The sequence below is a fragment of the Ursus americanus genome, chromosome X, assembly GCF_024610735.1.
Source record: "Ursus americanus isolate L20-20 chromosome X, mUrsAme1.1.p, whole genome shotgun sequence".
Classification (NCBI taxonomy): domain Eukaryota; kingdom Metazoa; phylum Chordata; class Mammalia; order Carnivora; family Ursidae; genus Ursus; species Ursus americanus.
The window spans coordinates 44,494,130-44,513,668 of record NC_142164.1 but is presented as its reverse complement, the minus strand read 5'-3'; the positions used below and the strand labels follow the sequence as shown (position 1 = coordinate 44,513,668).

Here is a 19,539-nt window from a genome sequence, read left to right as displayed (position 1 = left end):
TACTGTATGATTCCACTCTTATGATGTATCTTAGGTAGTCAGATTCATAGAAACAGACAGTGGAATGGTGGTTATCAGGGCCTGGGGGGAAAAGGGCAAGGAGAAGCTGTTGTTTAATATAGTTTCAGTTTGGCAAGATGAAAAAGTTCTGGAGATTGGTTTCACAACAATGTGAGTATACTTAACAGTGCTGAACTATATACTTAGAAATGGTTATAATGGTAAATTTTATGTTCTGTGTTTTTTACCACAATTTTTAAAAATGTACATTATAATACATTACTCAGAAGTAAATATTAGTGGAAGTTTATGTTTTGATTTATAAATGAAAACATAAAGAAGTCAAGGTAAAAGAACATAAGAATGTCAACAGTGTTTAAAAACTGGGTGGTTGGGGCGGCTGGGTAGCGCAGTCGTTAAGCGTCTGCCTTCGGCTCAGGGCGTGATCCTGGCGTTTCGGAATCGAGTCCCACATCGGGCTCCTCGGCTGGGAGCCTGTTTCTTCCTCTCCCTCTCCCCTGCTGTGTTCCCTCTCTCACTGGCTGTCTCTCTGTCACATAAATAAATAAAATCTTTTAAAAAAAAACCTGGGTGGTTGGAATGCAGATATTTATACTTTCATGTCCACGCTTCACTTGTATACAAGGCTGGGTTGAGGTCTTGTCAGGTGCTTGGGGGGAAGCACTACTCCTATTGACTCATTACACAGCACAATAGAAACAATTTATTATTGATAATCAGATCCCCCTGTCATCTCTCTGATTAATGAGCTGCAACAATTTGGATGATTCACCCAATTTATCCTGATCCCAAATTACTTACATGTAAAAATCAGGGATAGAGATAACCACCACCTTGATCAAGATATAAAGCATATACCACATGGGTATATACCATGTCAAATTAGTCTCCTTTTCTCTCCTCTCCATGTAAACCTTGATCTGCATTCTGTCACTACATATTCATTTTTCCTGCTCTAGAATCTCATATAAATGGAATCATACATCCTCTATGCCTTTGTGTATGGCTTCTTTAAGTCAGCACAATGTTTTTGAGATCCACCCATATTTTTGCCTTTTTTATTGCTGAGTAATATCCCATCACATGTATCTGTATACCTTTGATATTATTGTAATGAGATTTCAGGAAGAAGTGAAAGTAGATCTTGATGTTAAATTAGCCATATTTCTTGATCAATTTTTTCTTCTTTTATAATGGATATAATTTCTTCCTTTATCACTCTTTTATCACTCTAGAAAATATTATCTTAAGGTCCTTTCAGCTTTTTCTATTTTTTTTTTATATTCCCTTTGTGCAAATCATTTGATTTGTTGAGTTTGTTTTGTCTCTTCCAACCTTACGCTGGGTTGTGATTGTCTCCTGCAAAGAAAGTTTCACTGCCAAGTCAGCACTGTGCTCATAGGTGCTTGGTTTTCATTTACACATTGTTTATTACTACTGGCATATTATATGTATTTATTAATGTAATATTATTATTCCAAAACCACAAGTATAAAATTTTCAAGTGAAATATTGTTAAATACTTGCACTGTCATCATTTAAATCATTCAGGTAGCTCTGAACCTTGTTCACTCACTACAGCTACTTGGGGAGATAGAAAAAAAGAGGGAGGAGTGAAGATAGCGGAGTAGTAGGGGGGCCCTAAGCTTGCCTCATCCCTCAAACACAGCTAGATAGATATCAAATCATACTGCCGACTTTTTGCTGTGTTTTACCATAATCTCCGAACCACAGTGTAGTTTTCCACCGCTTCTCTGGAACAAGCCTGCAAACCAGAAAAGTGTGGTGGGACCCTCCCCCAGAGGACTAGTGCAGGTCCAGGCCATGTGGATTCCTAAAATTTGGAGTTTTGAAACCCAGCTGCACACCTGAGATAAAACACAGGAGTACTATGCCACCTGGCAGCAGATAGCTCAGACACAGACAGGGTGAAGGCATGGACCTGACAGAAGCCAGGGACACAAGATGGGTGATTGTTTGCTCTTCTGTGAAGACTGACAGGTGCAAACTCCCTGCTCCAGGGACAAGAGAGTGGGACGAGGCCATTCCCCATCCCCGCCCATCAGCACTGAAAGTCTTCAGTGAGCAACACAGTGCCCCCAGTAGAGGCTGGAACTGCTTACACCAAACTCCGTCCCCCTTGACCCTGCAGAAGCATCTTTCCTAGGCAAGTCCTCCTGGAATCAGTGCAGCAGGCCCCACCCTTAGAAGACCAGCACAAATCCCTCATAGGCACCAAGTTTACTGATCATGGAGTGCTGCAAAGCTTCAGCTCTGGGTGAAATAGGATCTAGCTCCTTCTTCTTTTTTTTAAATCTAGCTTCTTTAAACAAGCAGACCAAAAGACACCTAGTTAAAACTTAGCACACAGTGGACAAGGTCAAAACAACCCCCACTGCAGGCAAAAAGAAACTCTGTAGAGGACTGACCTGAGGGCAGGAGCAGCCAAAACACAGGAGCAGAGTACATATACGACCTTTTTTTGGGGGGTACCTCTTCTTAATATAACCATTACTCTCAGAAGCAGGAATATAACAAGCTTTCCTAACAATCTCACACACAAAAAAACAGTAACCTAGACAAAATAAGACAGAGGAATTCACCCCAAAAGAAAGAACAGGAAGAAGTAAAGGCCAGGGATTTAATCAATACAGATATAAGTAAGATGTCTGAACCGGAATTTAAGACAACAATTATAAGGATATTATCTGGGCTTAAAAAAAAGCATAGAAGACACTAGAAGATCACTTACTGCAGAGATAAAAGAACTAAAAACTAGTCAAGCTGAAATTAAAAATGCTATAACTGAAATGCAAACTTGACTAGATGCCATGACAATGAGGATGGATAAAACAGTAGAATAAATCAGTGATATAGAAGATAAAATTATGGAAAATAATGAAGCTAAAAAGAAGAGGGAAAGAAAGGTATTGGATCACAAATGTAGATGTAAGGAACTCAGCAACCCCTTAAAGGTCAATAACATTCATATCATAGGAATCCCAGAAGAAGAAGAGAGAGAAAAAGGGGCAGAAGGTTTATTTGAGCAAATTAGATGAGAAAACTCCTAATCCGAATAAAGACATAGACACTGAAATCCAAGAAGCACAGAGAACTCCCATTAAATTCAACAAAAGCTGGCCATCACTAAGACATATCATAGTCAAACTCACAAAATACACAGACAAGGAAAGAATCCTGAAAGCAGCAAGGGAAAAAAGTCCTTAACCTACGAGGGAAGACAGATCAGGTTGCAGCAGATCTGTCCACAGAATCTTAGCAGGACAGAAACGAGGGCCATGATATATTCAACATGCTGAATGGGAAAAATATGCAGCCAAGAATATTTTATCTGGCAAGGCTGTCATTCAGAATAGAAGGAGAGATAAAGAGTTTCTCAGATAAACAACAACTAAAGGAATTAATGACCATTAAACCAGCCTTGCAAGAAATATTAAAGGGGACTCTTTGAGTGGGGGAAAAAAAGACCAAAACAACAAAGACTAGAAAGGGACAGAGAACATCACCAGAAACATTAACTTTATAGGTAACATAATGGCACTAAGTTCATATCTTTCAATAATCATTCTGAAAGTAAATGTACTAAATGCTCCAATCAAAAGACATAGGGTATCAGGATGGATAAAAAAAGACCCATTTATATGCTGCCTACAAGAGACTTGTTTTAGATCTAAAGACATCAGCAGATTGAAAGTGAGGGGATGGTGAACCATCTATTATGCTTACAGACATTAAAATAAAGTAGCCATACTTATACCACAAGAACTAGATTTTAAACCAGACTATAACTAGAGATGAAGAAGGACATGATATCATAATTAAGGGGTCATCCATCAAGAAGATCTAACAAGTGTAAATATTTATGCTCCCAACTCAGGAGAAGCCAAATATATAAATCAATTAATAACAAACATAAAGAAACTCAGTGATAATAAAACAACACTTTAACATCCCACTTATAGCAATGGACAGATCATCTAAGCAGAAAATCAACAAGGAAACAATGTCTTTGAAAGACACACTGGACTGGATTGACTTAACAGATTTATTCAGAACGTTTCATCCTAAACAGCAGAATACACATTCTTTTTGAGTCTACATGGAACAATCTCCAGAATAGATCACATACTGGGTCACAAATCAAGCCTCAACAAGTACAAAAGGCTCGAGATCATACCACGTGTATTTTCAGAACACAATGCTATGAAACTTGAAGTCAACCACAAGAAAAAAATTTGGAAGGACTCCAAATACATGGAGTTTAAAGAACATCTTAGTAAAGAATGAATGGGTTAACCAGAAAATTAAAGAAGAAATAAAAAAATACATGGAAGCAAATGAAAATGAAAACACAACAGCCCAAAACCTTTGGGATACAGCAAAGGCAGTCCTAAGAGGGAAGGATATTGCAATACAGGTCTACCTCAAGAAGCAAAAAAAAAAAAAAAAAAAGTCTCATATACACAACCTAATCTTACACCTAAAGGAGCTAGAAAAGGAATAGCAAATGAAGCCTAAAGCCAGCAGAAGAAGGGAAATATTGAGCTACCCTATGACCCAGCCATTGCACTACTGGGTATTTACCCCAAAGATACAGACGTAGTGAAGAGAAGGGCCATATGCACCCCAATGTTCATAGCAGCATTGTCCACAATAGCTAAATTGTGGAAGGAACCGAGATGCCCTTCAACAGATGACTGGATTAAGAAGTTGTGGTCCATATATACAATGGAATATTACTCAGCTATCAGAAAGAACGAGTTCTCAACATTTGCTGCAACATGAACGACACTGGAGGAGATAATGCTAAGTGAAATAAGTCAAGCAGAGAAAGACAATTATATGGTTTCTCTAATCTATGGAACATAAGAACTAGGAAGATTGGTATGGGAAGAAAGGGATAAAGAAAGGGGGGTAATCAGAAGGGGGAATGAAGCATGAGAGACTATGGACTCTGAGAAACAAACTGAGGGCTTCAGGGGGGGGTGGGGGAATGGAATAGACTGGTGATGGGTAGTAAGGAGGGCACGTATTGCGTGGTGCACTGGGTGTTATACGCAACTAATGAATCATTGAACTTTACATCAGAAACCAGGGATGTACTGTATGGTGACTAACATAATAAAAAAAACATTAAAAAAAAGAAGAAGGGAAATAATAGATTAGAGCAGAAATAAATGATATAAAAACAACAAAAAAAAACCCAGTAGAACAGATCAACAAAACTAAGAGCCGGTTCTTCGAAAGAATTAACAAAATAGATAACCCCCTAGCCAGACTTATCAAAACGAAGAGAAAACACCCAAATAAATAAAATCATGAGAAAAAGAGGAGAGATCACAACCAACACCACAGAGATGCAAACAATTATAAGAGAATATTATAAAAAATTATAGGTCAATAAACTGGACAATCTGGAAGAAATGGACAAATTCCTAGAAACATACAAACTACCAAAACTGAAACAGGAAGAAATAGAAAATTTGAACAGACCCATAACCAGCAAAGAAATTGAATCAGTAATCAAAAACCTCTCAAGAAACAAAAGTTCAGGGCCAGATGGCTTCCCAGGGAATTCTACCAGGTATTTAAAGAAGATTTAATGTTTATTCTTCTCAAACTGTTCCAAAAAATAGAAATGGAAGAAAAACTTCCAAACTCATTCTACAAGGCCAGTATTACCTTGATTCCAAAACCAGACAAAGACCCCACTAAAAAGAAGAATTACAGGCCAATATCCCTGATGAACATGGATACAAAAATTCTCAACTAGCAAACTGAAACCAACAGTACATTAAAAGAATTATTCACCACGATCAAGTGGGATTTATTCCTGGGCTGCAGGGGTAGTTCAATATTCACAAATCAATCAATGTGATATACCACATTAATAAAAGAAAGGATAAGAACCGTATGATCTTCTCATTAGATACAGAAAAAGCATTTGACAAAGTACACCATCCATTCCTGATAAAAATCCTCTACAAGTAGGTATAGATGGACCATATCTCAACATCAGAAGGGCCATATATTAAAGACACAGAGCTAATATCATCCTCAATGAGGAAAAACTGAGAGCTTTCCCTCTAGGGTCAGGAACAAGACAGGGATGTCCACTCTCACCATTACTATTTAACATAGTACTGGAAGTCTTAGCCTCAGCAATCAGACAACAAAAAGAAATAAAAGGAATCCAAAGCAGCAAGGAAGAAGTGAAACTTTCACTATTTGCAGATGACATGATACTCTATGTAGAAAACCCAAAAAACTCCACCAAAAAACCTGGCAGAACTAATACATGAATTCAGCAAAGTTGCAGGATCTAAAATCAATGTACAGAAATCTGTTGCATTTCTATGCACCAATAATGAAGCAAAAGAAAGAGAAATCAAGGAATCGATCCCATTTACAATTGCACCCCAAACCATAAGATACCTAGGAATAAACGTAACCAAAGAGGTAAAAGGTCTGTATGCTGAAAAATACAGAACACTTAAGAAAGAAATTGAAGAAGACACAAAGAAATGGAAAAACATTCCATGGTCGTAGATTGGAAGTACAAATATAATGCAATCCCTATCAAAATACCAACGACATTTTTCAAAAAGCTAGAAAAAACAATCCTAAAATTTGTATGGTGCCACAAAAGACCCCAAATAGCCAAAGGAATTGAAAAAGAAAACCAAAGCTGGTGGCATCACAATTCCGGACTTCGAGCTATAGTACAAAGCTGTAGCCATCAAGATGGTATGGTACTGGCACAAAACCAGGCACATTGATCAGTGGAACAGAACAGAAAACCCAGAAATGGACCTACAACTACATGGTCAACCAGTCTTCAAGAAAGCAGGAAAGATTATCCAATGGACAAAAACAGTTTCTTTAAGTAGTGCTGGGAAAACTGGACAGCAGCATGCAGAAGCATGAAACTGGAACACTTTCTTACACCATACACAAAAATAAATTCAAAATGTATGAAAGACATAAATTTGAGACAGGAAAGCATCAAAATCCTAGAGGAGCACACAAGCAGCAACCTCTTTTGCCTCGGCCATAGCAACTTGTCACTAGACACAACTCTACTAGACATGACTCTAGAGGCAAGGGAAACAAAACCAAAAATGAACTATTGGGACTTCATCAAGATAACAATCTTCCGTACAATGAAGGAAACAATCAACAAAACTAAAAGGCAACCTATGGAATGGTAGAAGATATTCACATATAACATATCTGGCAAAGGATTGGCATATAAAATCTATAAAGAACTTCTCAAACTCAATGCTCAAAAAAACAAATAGTCCAGTTTAGAAATGGGCAGAAGACATGAATAGACATTTTTCCAAAGATGACATCCAGATGGCCATCAGACACATGAAAAGATGCTCAATATCACTCATCATTAAGGAAATACAAATCAAAACCATGATGAGACACCACCTCACACCTGTCAGAATGGCTAAAATGAACAACACAGGAAACAACAGATGTTGGTGAAGATATGGAGAGAGGGGAACCCTCTTACACTGTTGGTGGGAATACAAACAGGTGAAGCCACTGTGGAAAACAGTATGGAGGTTTCTCAGAAAGTTAAAATAGAACTACCTTAAGATACAGCAATTGCACTGCCAGGTATTTACACAAAGGATTCGAAAATACTGATTCAAAGGGGCACCAGAACCCCTATGTTTATAGCAGCATTATCTACAATAGCCAAACTATGGAAAGATCCCAAATTTCCATCAACTGATGAATGGATAAAGAAGTGGTATATACATATAGTGGAATATTACTCAGCCACCAAAAAGAATGAAATCTTGCCATTTGCGATGATGTGGACGGAACTACAGTGCATTGTGCTAAGTGAAATAAGTCAGAGAAAAACAAATATGATATGATTTTACTCCTATATGAAATTTAAGAAACAAAACAGATGAACATAGGGGAGAAATAGAGGGGAAAACAAACCATAAGAGACTCTTAATGATAGAGAACAAACTGAGGGATGATGGAGGGAGGTGGGTGGGGAATGGGCTAAATGGGTGATGGGTATTAAGGAGGGTACTTGTTTATGATGAGCCCTGGGTGTTATATGTAAGTGATGGATCACTAAATTGTACTCCTGAAACCAATATTACACTATATAGAATTTAAATAAAAATTTGAGAAAAAGAAATAAAAAAAATGCTAGCACCAGGGTATACCTACAACAACTAAAGCAGAATTGGAACCAGACTAGGCAACTACATTTTTTAAACTCTGCACATGACTGCAGTGTGCAACCAGGACTGAAAACTACTGTGTTGAAGTGTCAGTTTTTGGTTTATGCTTGCCAGAAGATCCTAGGAATGATTTCCATCTCGTTTGCTGACCTTCCACTCAGTGCTATTTTGGAGACCTAGTGATTCCATTAGCATAGAGCAGGGAATTGGCAAACTATGGCCCATGGACCAAAACTCTCCTGTGACCTGTGGGCCCTACAAGCTGAAAATGGCTTTTACATATTTGAATAGTTGAAAAATCAATTCCCACACCTGAGTCACAACACCATGAGCAAATGGACTACTGAGAAAAGACCCTAGAATGAAGTCACTATTGACTACAGTAAATCTTCCTGGGCTTAGCCAAAAGAACTTCCAGCCATTTACCAGTTACTGTGCACTTGCTTTGAGGACACTTGCTCTAAGCCAGAGTTCAACAAATATTCCTGGAAAAGGTCAGATCATAAATATTTGAGGTTTTGCAGGCTTTTCAGTGTTTGATGGATCTATTCAAATCTGTTGTTGTCAGCCAAAGGCTGCCATACATATAGCATGGCTCTGTTCCAGTAAAACTTAACATATTGCGACAGACATGAGAATTTCAAATAATTTTCATGTGTCATAAAATATTATTCTTTTAAATTGAAGAAATAGAAAATAATAATGTAAATAGTTTTCTTTTTTAATATAAAGAGGATTCTTGACAAATAATATAGGAAAGGCAAAATTACTATTCAATCTTAATTAGTTATAGAAATGCAAAAAAATGGAAATAATAGCAAACCAAATCCAACAATGGGTAAAACAGATAATACAACATAACAAAGTTGTGTTTATCCCAAACTTACAGTGTGGTTTAACATTAGGAGATCCATAATAATCCATCACATTAATAAGATAAAGAAGCAGGAAAAGGATAATCATCACAAAGATTTCAGAAAAAAGGGCATAAATAAAATTCAATAACCAATCAAGATTAAACAACTCTCAGCTAACCAAGAATAGAAAGCTATTTCTTTAAACTGATAACATGCATTTTTTTTAAAAAGACTAAAACGAACTCCATACATAATTGTGAAACATTAAAAGCATTCCATATTAAATCAGAAGAGGCAAGGATGACTCATATAATCAGTTCTTTTATAAAAAAAGATTTTATTTATTTAAGAGAGAGAGAGAGAGCACATGAGTTGGGGGAGAGACAGAAGGAGAAGGAGAAAATCTCAAGCAGACTCTGCACTAGCACAAAGCCCAACATGGGGCTCAATCTCACAATCTTTAGATCATGACCTGAGCCAAAATCAAGAATCAGATGCTCACCCAACTGAGCCACCCAGGCGCCCCTCATATAATCAGTTCTGTTCAACATCTGAGTCTCTTGGGGAGTGAGTGAGTGCAGTTAACCAAAATAAAGAAATGCATACATATATACATAAATTAATAAATGTGTAAAAGTGAAGAAACAAAACTATTTTCATAAAAAATTCCAGAGAATCTACAGAAAATTATAAGAATAGAGATTAACCAATTTATTGGATGTAATACTAATATATACAAAAGAATTGTAACAGAAAATAATACTTCATTGTGAATATATCATTTACAATAGCAAAAAGATTTGGTTCCGTGAAATATTCCGTGAATTGGCTCACTTGGCAACTCTCACTTGTAAACTCCATGATGTTCTGTTAAAGCAGCCTGAATGGACTAAGACACTACCTCTCTCTTTGATATTCAAATTGCTTATTAGCATAGTTATCTTAAAAATATGACAACATAAAAATCTTTTTACCTTCATTTCTGTATGTCCCATATATCTCTGATGGAAGAACATATTTTTGTTGCTGTCTTTCAGACATAGTGTTTTCTATATCAAATCTGGAAGTGCTGAGAGAAAAGATAAAGTGGATATGATATAATAAAAATATTACACATGACAATATTTTTTAAGTGTCTATCAAACACAAAACCCCACAAATATAAACACAATCCTTTATTTACTGAATTTTACTCATTCACTACGATCTATGTGATCTTTATGAAATGTATCACCCATAATTTTACTTAATATGCTTTTCTTGAATAAATTTACTATTTTTTCCACATGAAGAACAGGAAAAAGGGAGAGAGTTTTCAAGGGCTCTAAGAAGCAATCGTTAGAAAATCAGGAGGAAAATCAGAAGCTAATAGTCTGGCTGGATTAGCTTAAGCCCTTAGAGATCCCTAACACAAAATATATGCACCCAATGTGCACTTTGAAAAACTATTGAACCACAAAGTAAATCTAAGAAAAACATTCTTAAACTCCATATAATGGCTACTGTCACACTTAAAAATATTTTTTGAGTATAGTTGAACTTTCACACTATTGAAAAAATATTCAACTCTCTAAAAAAGTCTCTCTTCTTACCTCTCTCTACAGAATCAAAGAAGAAAGAGAAATTAAGATCAGATTTGGAATTGTTTATACAAATTGGCATCTAGGAGGTCTCTGGTGTCTCTGGTAACAGCCCGGTCAGACGATGGCAGAGGAGTCCAATACATACAACTAATACGGCAAGGCAATAATCAAGAGTAGGGCTTTCGTGTGGGGGTGGGGAAGAGGAATGGGAACCGGGTCCCACTGCGTTTCTAGAGACTGGCCATTGAGAGAAGTACACGAACCCCTGCCGCAGCATCCTGTCAGGCCAATTCTCTGAGTAACTGGTGGCCCGCTCCGCCCCCCCCCCCCCCCCCCCCGGCCCGAGTGCCGTTTGCAGCGGCAGGATATAAAAGTTCGCGGAAAGGATGGGATTTGAACCGGAGTCTCAGGAAAATTCTCCCTTTGCCAGGGGGCAGACCGCAGTTCTAAAGGTCTTCTCTATGTATAGGTCTGACTTCTCAGAAAGCTAAGTTAAGCCACACTTCAGGAGACGCCACACACTTAAAAGCACAGACACTCTCACACGACCGTAGGGGGATCACGTGACTGCAGGATTCGTGTAACCCACAGCTGTCGGGGGTCTACCTGTGTTCCAGGGCCTTCACTGGCAGGGTCCACATGACAGAAAGATCTAAGTGGCCTCGGGGTTCAGAAGCCCTCGATTTTCACGTGACTGAGAAAGCTGAGCCTCACGTGACCATAGGATATAGGTGACCAACAGCGATTGGATAGCTGCAGTGCTCACGTGACTGCCACGTAATGGTAGAAGCCACATGTCTGCTGACTCATAGATTTACAATTTGGTAGTCCACGATCTTCGTGTGATACAGACAACCGAGCCTGACATCCATGCCACTTTGAGAGCTGAAGCTTCCACATGCCACTAGCTAGTAAGGGCCACATGACAGGAAACATGCACATGATGGGGAGGATTTAAGAGTCCGTGATGCTGCGGTGACTTGAAGCTGAATGTACCACGTGATCATAGTGACAACCTGTTCAGAGAGACCAGGTGAACTTACGGTTTAGAAGCCCACGATATTGACATGACCAATTGTACTGTCCACATGATGACAGTATTCATGTGACCACAGCCTTACGAACCCACAATGCTCAAATGCTGGGTCAGCTTCGTAACAGGTGGGTACAATAACAGTAGAATTCTCCCAATCTGCATGTTTTGGGAGAACATTCTCTTCATGAGATCTGGAGATACATTCCTGGGCTCCCTAGTGTTGGTGGTGGCTCCAAGTGACCTTCCTAGGCACACGAGCTTGCGCTTTACCTGCCCCACCCCTTTTTTAATGTGCTAATTATGTTATTTTTCAAATAATACATGAAATTTAAGACATAAATTAATACATAACAATGAAATGGGTCCTTCCTAAAACCGTAACAATTGCAATATTGTGGAGATTACTTCAAAAGCCTAAGGAGGGGTTACAGATAAGCATTGTTGACTTAATTTCATGCAAGTCTAAAGGAAATTAAAGCAAACCAAGTAAGTGAATTTTAGCTGTTAATTAAAAAAAAAGATAATTACTATGTGTCAAGGACTTAAAAATGTTAACTCATTTAGTAGTCGTAATTCTGTGGAGTAAGTACTACCTTTATTATTCCAATTTTCACAGATGAGGACGTCAAAGCACAGATGTGTTAAGTCACTTGCCTAAGAAGTCAGAATCTATAGGTGTCAAGCCAGGGATTGCCTCCAGACACTCTGGATCCAAACTTTGTGTTCTGATCACCCAGTAGATTCTCCAAAGAAAATTAATATTACTTTAGCCTTCCTTATTCAGACTAACTGGAAAGCCATCTACAGTTTCTGAAAAGTTGAGATAATGGAGGACCTCTTTGAAATGCCATTTAAATAATATCAAGTACTACCAGTAATTAGAACCAATCAAACAAAATTGAAGCGAATTAAGGCCCTTAGAGTTATTTTAATGTATAAACATGATTATAATAATATATGTAATATTCATTTATATAATAGGTGGTATATAATGCTATTTGCAAGTTGAAAACATCTCCTTTTAAATGAATACCAAAAAGAGAAATATTGCAGAACTTAAACATAATACCTGGCTCTTGGTGGAATTACAAAAATTAAAAATGAGTGGAATCTGAATTAGATATTTCTGTGTTTATACTTTGAATTTTCCTAGAAAGAACAAAGAAAGGAGAAGAATATACAATGTATTTTTTTAAAAATTGCAGTGTTATGAACACCCCTCTTGTTGATCTGTGTGGAAAACTGAAGCTTTGTTGTATATCCACAATAAATTTGACGTAGCCTTGCTGGTTTGCTGACTTAGGAAACTTAATGCTATAAAAGCAGTGGTATTATTTTGCTGGGTACCTGCAATATAGCATAGTTACATAAATAAGCTGAAGATAATTCAACAGACCAATTTTGCACCACAGTTAAATTTGAATATTTTGGTAAGGAGGACAACAGACTGTGTGTTTGTAGTTCTAGGACTACTGAAGGAAGTTGTGATCTTTTTTTGAGTGACTGTAATTTGTTAAAATTGGTGTTCTGTAGATAATTTTGAAAAATCATTTACAGGACACATGCAAATACAGGTTATGAAAATGGAGCTATGTATTTACAATAAAACCTATTATGAAAATTCAAATGGGATTTAGGAAGCATCTATATACAGTCACAGGAGTCTAACATCAAGACCTGATGCCTGGCCCAAGTCTAGTTTCTGTAACTACCAGAATTATAATTTTTCTTCAGAAGAGTCAGATTTTCTCCTGCCAGACCTGATAGTCATATCATATATTTTTTTTCTCTGAGATGATTACCAGGAATTTTTTAGGATTGAAAAAAATATTCAGTTACATCAAGGGGTGCCTGTCAGCACTCTTTAATATACATGGCGGGGGGGATGCTAAGCCTGTGGATACACATCAATATGAACACAGCTTATATGTGCTAGGCAGTTTACACACTGCATTTATCAGGTGCTGCATTTATTTAGGTGAGGCGGATTGGTAAGTTATTCTTCTTGAACATTATTTGGCAATATGTACTGTGAACAACTTTTACTACTTTTATGTATCTGTTCTGTGGTGACCATTTTGGAGGTCAGTGCTAGTGGCTTTTGGAGGGGTTGCTTTACCTAACACAGAAAGATGGAAAAGGGGAATAACAGGCAGTTGCGATCCGTTAAATTAAACATAAATACTGAAATGCTTTTGGTTCAAAAACAAGTATGTACGACTGAATTAGAGGTCCTACATGAATTTACTTTCAGAAAGTAAAATTGACTTACCTGATAACATTATACAAGGGAATTCATCAGATGTGACTATATCTTTATAGGAATTGTAATCAGAACATGTTGGGGTTTTTTTTGTTGCTGTTGTTGTTCCTTTAAAAAATTCATTTAACTAGAAGTAACTTTACTGCCAGTGTCAAGCAATGGGAAAGAAGCGAACCAGTTGTAGATAATGCTCTGTGACAAAGTGCTCAGTATGCTCCGCTTCCCCAATATAATGTAAAATTCAACAGCTACAAATAATGAGCTCATTCTTGGGGGCTTCCACAGCATGGAAATAGAAAATTACATCCACAATGAAAACTTTTTTCTTATTACATTCAGTTAGCCAACATATAGTAGTATATCATTAGTTTTTGATGTAGTGTTCAGTGATTCATTAGTTATGTATAACACCCGGTGCTCATCACAACACATGCCCTCCTTAATACCCATCACCCTGTTACCCCTCCCCCCACCTTTCCCTCTGAAACACTCTGTTTCCCCGGGGTCCATAGTCTCTCATGGTTCATCTCCCTTTCTGATTTCTCCCCCTTCAGATTTCCCTCCCTTCCCCTATGGTCCTCCGTGCTATTCCTTATGTTCCATATATGAGTGAAACCATATGATAATTGTCTTTCTCTGCTTGACTTAATTCATTTAGCATAATCCCCTCCAGTTCCATCCATATTCATGCGAATGGTGGGTATTCATCCTTTCTGATGGCTGAGTAATATTCCATTGTATATATGGACCACATCTTATTCATTCACTCATTCATTCATCTGTTGAAGGGCATCTTGGCTCCTAGCCACGTTTGGCTATTGTGGACATTGCTGCTATGAACATTGGGGTGTATGTGTCCCTTCTTTTCACTACATCTGTATCTTTGGGGTAAAAACCCAGTAGTGCAATTGCTGGGTCATAGGGTAGCTCTATTTTTAACATCTTGAGGAACCTCCATTCTGTTTTCCAAAGTGGCTGTACCAGCTTGCATTCCCACCAATAGTGTAAAAGGGTTCCCCTTTCTCCACATCCTCTCCAACATTTGTTGTTTCCTGTCTTGTTAATTTGTCCATTCTATCTGGTGTAAGGTGGTATATCTCATTGTGGTTTTGATTTGTATTTCCCTGATGGCTAGTGATGTTGAGCATTTTTTCATGTGTCTGTTAGTCATTTTGTATGTCTTTTTTGGGAAACTTCTTTGAGGCCAAAGTATGGAGAGGGATGAGAAGATAGGGATTCCTTACAGGGTTTTTGCTCATGAGCTGTGCCTCTTATGATAGTATGATTCTCTGATATAGATTGAAAACCCCATTCACCTGAAGACCATTAAAAATAAGTAAGTGTGGTTCAAGGCATTTAAAGTTATCAAAAGGGGAAAATTTAAATGGTCTCAGCTTGGCTTTTGTTATCCACTCAATGTAACTGGTTTTTTTTTTGACTCTCAGAAAATAATATTTAAAAACATTGTGAAATCAGTTTTTATATAAACAGCCACACTGTTTTCTTGTTATTATGTCACACTTCAATCTACTGCTGAGAGATATGTTTGCAAATGATATAAATGAGTGAGCTTAGCCAGCTTTCTTTAGAAGAAAATTAGGCTTGGGGACTAAGTGATATTGGTGAACTTTGTATTTCCATAATATCACCAGATAATTCTTAATTAGCTACTTCACACAGTCTGAGTCCAATTATAACCTAAAGTGTACAAGATGCTCTACCAGTATATTTTTTCACAAAATCTGAAAAAAACATGGCAAGTCCTGTGCTCTCTAAAAACTGACAGGTACATTCAATAGTCCACTAGAACTAGGTTCTGAAATCCAAATTTAGTTCAGTGTATCTGTTTTTATATGGGATACTTTTATACAAGCCAGCAATTAAAAGTCTTTCAAATGATATACATTAATACATGCAAATGGTCAGAGTAGAAAAACTGAAAATTTAGATTTAAATTCACTCAAGTCCCTTATGGGATAATAGACACTGAAACACAAATTATATGAATAAGTGTAATTGGAAATTAAATAATTTTGACATCTGCTACACTAACCAGAAAATCATACTCTAGCTACACAATTTTTAGCTGATAAATTCAGTAAGCACACACTCAACATCCTAAATCCAAAGTCTCATAGGGCAGAAGTTTAAAAATACTGCAGAAGAGGGAGCTAATTTTCTTGACGTAGTTTCCTAAAGGAAACTCGTTCTTTTGAAAGGGATTGTAGAATGTAGCTTATAATTTGTTTCTTGTAATAAACTTATTATTGATAAAATATTATCAGTAATTAGACCTGGTGAAAAGGAGGGATAAACAATGTTTAAAAAATTCTTCTATTAGGGGCGCCTGGGTGGCGCAGTTGTTAAGCGTCTGCCTTCGGCTCAGAGCGTGATCCCAGCGTTCTGGGATCGAGCCCCACATCAGGCTCCTCCGCTGGGAGCCTGCTTCTTCCTCTCCCACTCCCCCTGCTTGTGTTCCCTCTCTCGCTGGCTGTCTCTCTCTGTCAAATTAATAAAAATCTTTAAAAAAATTCTTCTATTAAATACTAGTAAATCAAATCCAACCATACATTAAAAGAATCATTCACCATGATCAAGTGGGATTTATTTCTGGGTTTCAAGGGTGGTTCAATATTTGCAAATCAATCAACGTGATACACCGCATTAATAAAAGAAAGGATAAGAACCATATGATCCTTTTGATAGATGCAGGAAAAAAAATCTTCTATTAAAAACATCAGGGGCACCTGGGTGGCTCAGTCATTAAACATCTGCCTTCGGCTCAGGGCGTGATCCGGCATTCTGGGATCAAGCCCCGCATCAGGCTCCTCTGCTGGGAGCCTGCTTCTTCCTCTCCCACTCCCCCTGCTTGTGTTCCCTCTCTCACTGGCTGCTTCTCTCTGTGTCAAATAAATAAATAAAATATTTTAAAAAAATAAAAATAAAATAAAAACAGCAAAGATATGTTGACTGTTATAAAATGACTGACTGGCCAGGTTGCTCAGTTGGCTTAGTCAATCATGACATTAGTGAAAAAATGGAACAATGAACATGATTATTCTTAGTTTTTTACTTTGGCAAGAACAATTAACATGAGATCTACCTTCTTAACAGATTGTGACCAACAGTATTGTTATCTATAGGCACAATGTTGTATGTCAGATCTCTGGAGTTTATTAATCTTTCATAACTGAGATTTATATATGTTGGTTAGCAGCAACTCCCCATATCTCCTATCTCCTACCTAGCCCCTGATAACCACCATTCTCTTTGCTTCTATGAGATTGACTATTTCAGTTGCCACATATAAGTGTAATCATGCAGTACTTGTCCTTCTGTGACCAGCTTATTTCACTAAGAAAATGCCCTCAGGTTTCCTCTATCTTGTTGCATATGACAAGATCTTCTTTCTTAAGGTTGAATAATATTCCATTGTATGTATATATCACATTTCTTTATTCATTTATCTTTCTATGGACCTTTTGGTTATTTCCACATCTTGGCAGTTGTGAATAATACTACAATGAACATGGACTACTAATATCTCTTCAAGATCCTGATTTCAATTCCCTTCAATATATACTCAGAAGTGAAATTGCCATATCATATGGTTGTTCTGTTTTTAATTTTTTGAGTAACCTCTATACTATTTTCCACAGAGGCTGCATTATTTCCCATTCCCACCAACAGTGTACAAGGGTTTCAATTTTTTCACATTCTCATGTTTATCTTTTATTTTTTTTTTATCACAGACATTATAATAGATGTGAGGGGATCTCATTGTGGTTTTAATTTGCATTTCCCTGATGATTAGTGACATTGAGCATCTTTACATATACCTATTGGTCATTTGTGTGTCTTCTTTAGAGAAATGTTTACTCAAGTTTCTAGCACAAAGAAAGAGCAAAAGAGAAAAAGAGGGATAAAACAAAAAACAGTTTTTCAAATGGCAATAGTAAATCCTTCCCTATAAATAATTACTTTAAATATAAATGAATTAAACTCAAAAGAAGTAAAGTTGCTGAATTAATAAAATACAATATATAAGTATATGCTGTCTACAAGAGACTCACTTTATTTTTTTTTAATGATTTTTTATTATGTTAGTCACCATACAGTACATCCCCGGTTTACGATGTAAGGCTCGATGATTCATTAGTTGCGTATAACACCCAGTGCACCATGCAATACGTGCCCTCCTTACTACCCATCACCGGTCTATCCCATTCCCCCACCCCCCTCCCCTCTGAGGCCCTCAGTTTGTTTCTCATAGTCCATAGTCTCTCATGCTTCATTCCCGCTTCTGATTACCCCCCCTTTCTTTATCCCTTTCTTCCCCTACTGATCTTCCTAGTTCTTATGTTCCATAGATGAGAGAAATCATGATAGTTGTCTTTGTCTGCTTGACTTATTTCACTTAGCATTATCTCTTCCAGTGCCGTCCATTTTGCAGCAAATGTTGAGAATTCGTTCTTTCTGATAGCTGAGTAATATTCCATTGTATATATGGACCACAACTTCTTAATCCAGTCATCTGTTGAAGGGCATCTCGGCTCCTTCCACGATTTAGCTATTGTGGACATTGCTGCTATGAACATTGGGGTGCATATGGCCCTTCTCTTCACTACGTCTGTATCTTTGGGGTAAACACCCAGTAGTGCAATGGCTGGATCATAGGGTAGCTCAATTTTTAACTTTTTAAGGGACCTCCACACTGTTTTCCAGAGTGGCTGTACCAACTTGCATTCCCACCAACAATGTAGGAGGGATCCCCTTTCTCCACATCCTCTCCAACAATTGTTGTCTCTTGCCCTGTCTATTTTTGCCATTCTAACTGGTGTAAGGTGGTATCTCAGTGTGGTTTTGATTTGAATTTCCTTGATGGCTAATGATTTTGAACATTTTTTCATGTGTCTGTTAGCCATTTGTATGTCTTCATTGGAAAAGTGTCTGTTCATATCTTCTGCCCATTTTTTTGATTTGTTTATTTGTTTCTCATGTATTGAGTTTGAGAAGTTCTTTGTAGATCTTGCATACCAGTCCTTTATCTGTAGTGTCATTTGCAAATATATTCTCCCATTCTGTGGGCTGCCTCTTAGTTTTTTTGACTGTTTCCTTGGCTGTGCAGAAGCTTTTTATCTTGATGAAGTCCCACAAGTTCATTTTATCTTTTGTTTCTCTTGCCTTTGGGGATGTGTCATGAAAAAGTTTGCTTTGGCCGATGTCGTAGAGGTTGCTGCCTATGTTCTCCTCTAGAATTTTGATGGATTCCTGTCTCACATCGAGGTCTTTCATCCATTTGGAGTTTATTTTTGTGTATGGTGTGAGAGAGTGGTCAAGTTTCATTCTTTTGCATGTAGCTGTCCAATTTTCCCAGCACCATTTATTGAAGAGACTGTCTTTTTCCCACCGGATGTTTTTTCCTGCTTTATCAAATATTAGTTGCCCAAAGAGCCGAGGGTCCATTTCTGGGTTCTCTATTCTGTTCCATTGGAAGAGACTCACTTCAGATTTAAGGGCACATATAGGTGAAAGT

General features: G+C 37.5%; 1 protein-coding gene across 1 annotated transcript in view; it reads right to left on the bottom strand.

Moving 5' to 3' along the window:
* The window catches only part of LOC123787048 (nuclear RNA export factor 2-like), a 31,409-nt gene extending 20,064 nt beyond the window's left edge, over positions 1 to 11,345 (bottom strand). Inside the window, exons 1-2 of the mRNA XM_087859467.1 lie at positions 11,311 to 11,345; positions 10,096 to 10,190 (exon numbers count right to left, since the gene is read on the bottom strand). Coding sequence (XP_087715593.1) covers positions 10,096 to 10,190; positions 11,311 to 11,345 — 130 coding nt within the window. The remainder of the gene's footprint in view (positions 1 to 10,095; positions 10,191 to 11,310) is intronic.
* Between the last annotated feature and the right edge of the window lie 8,194 nt (positions 11,346 to 19,539).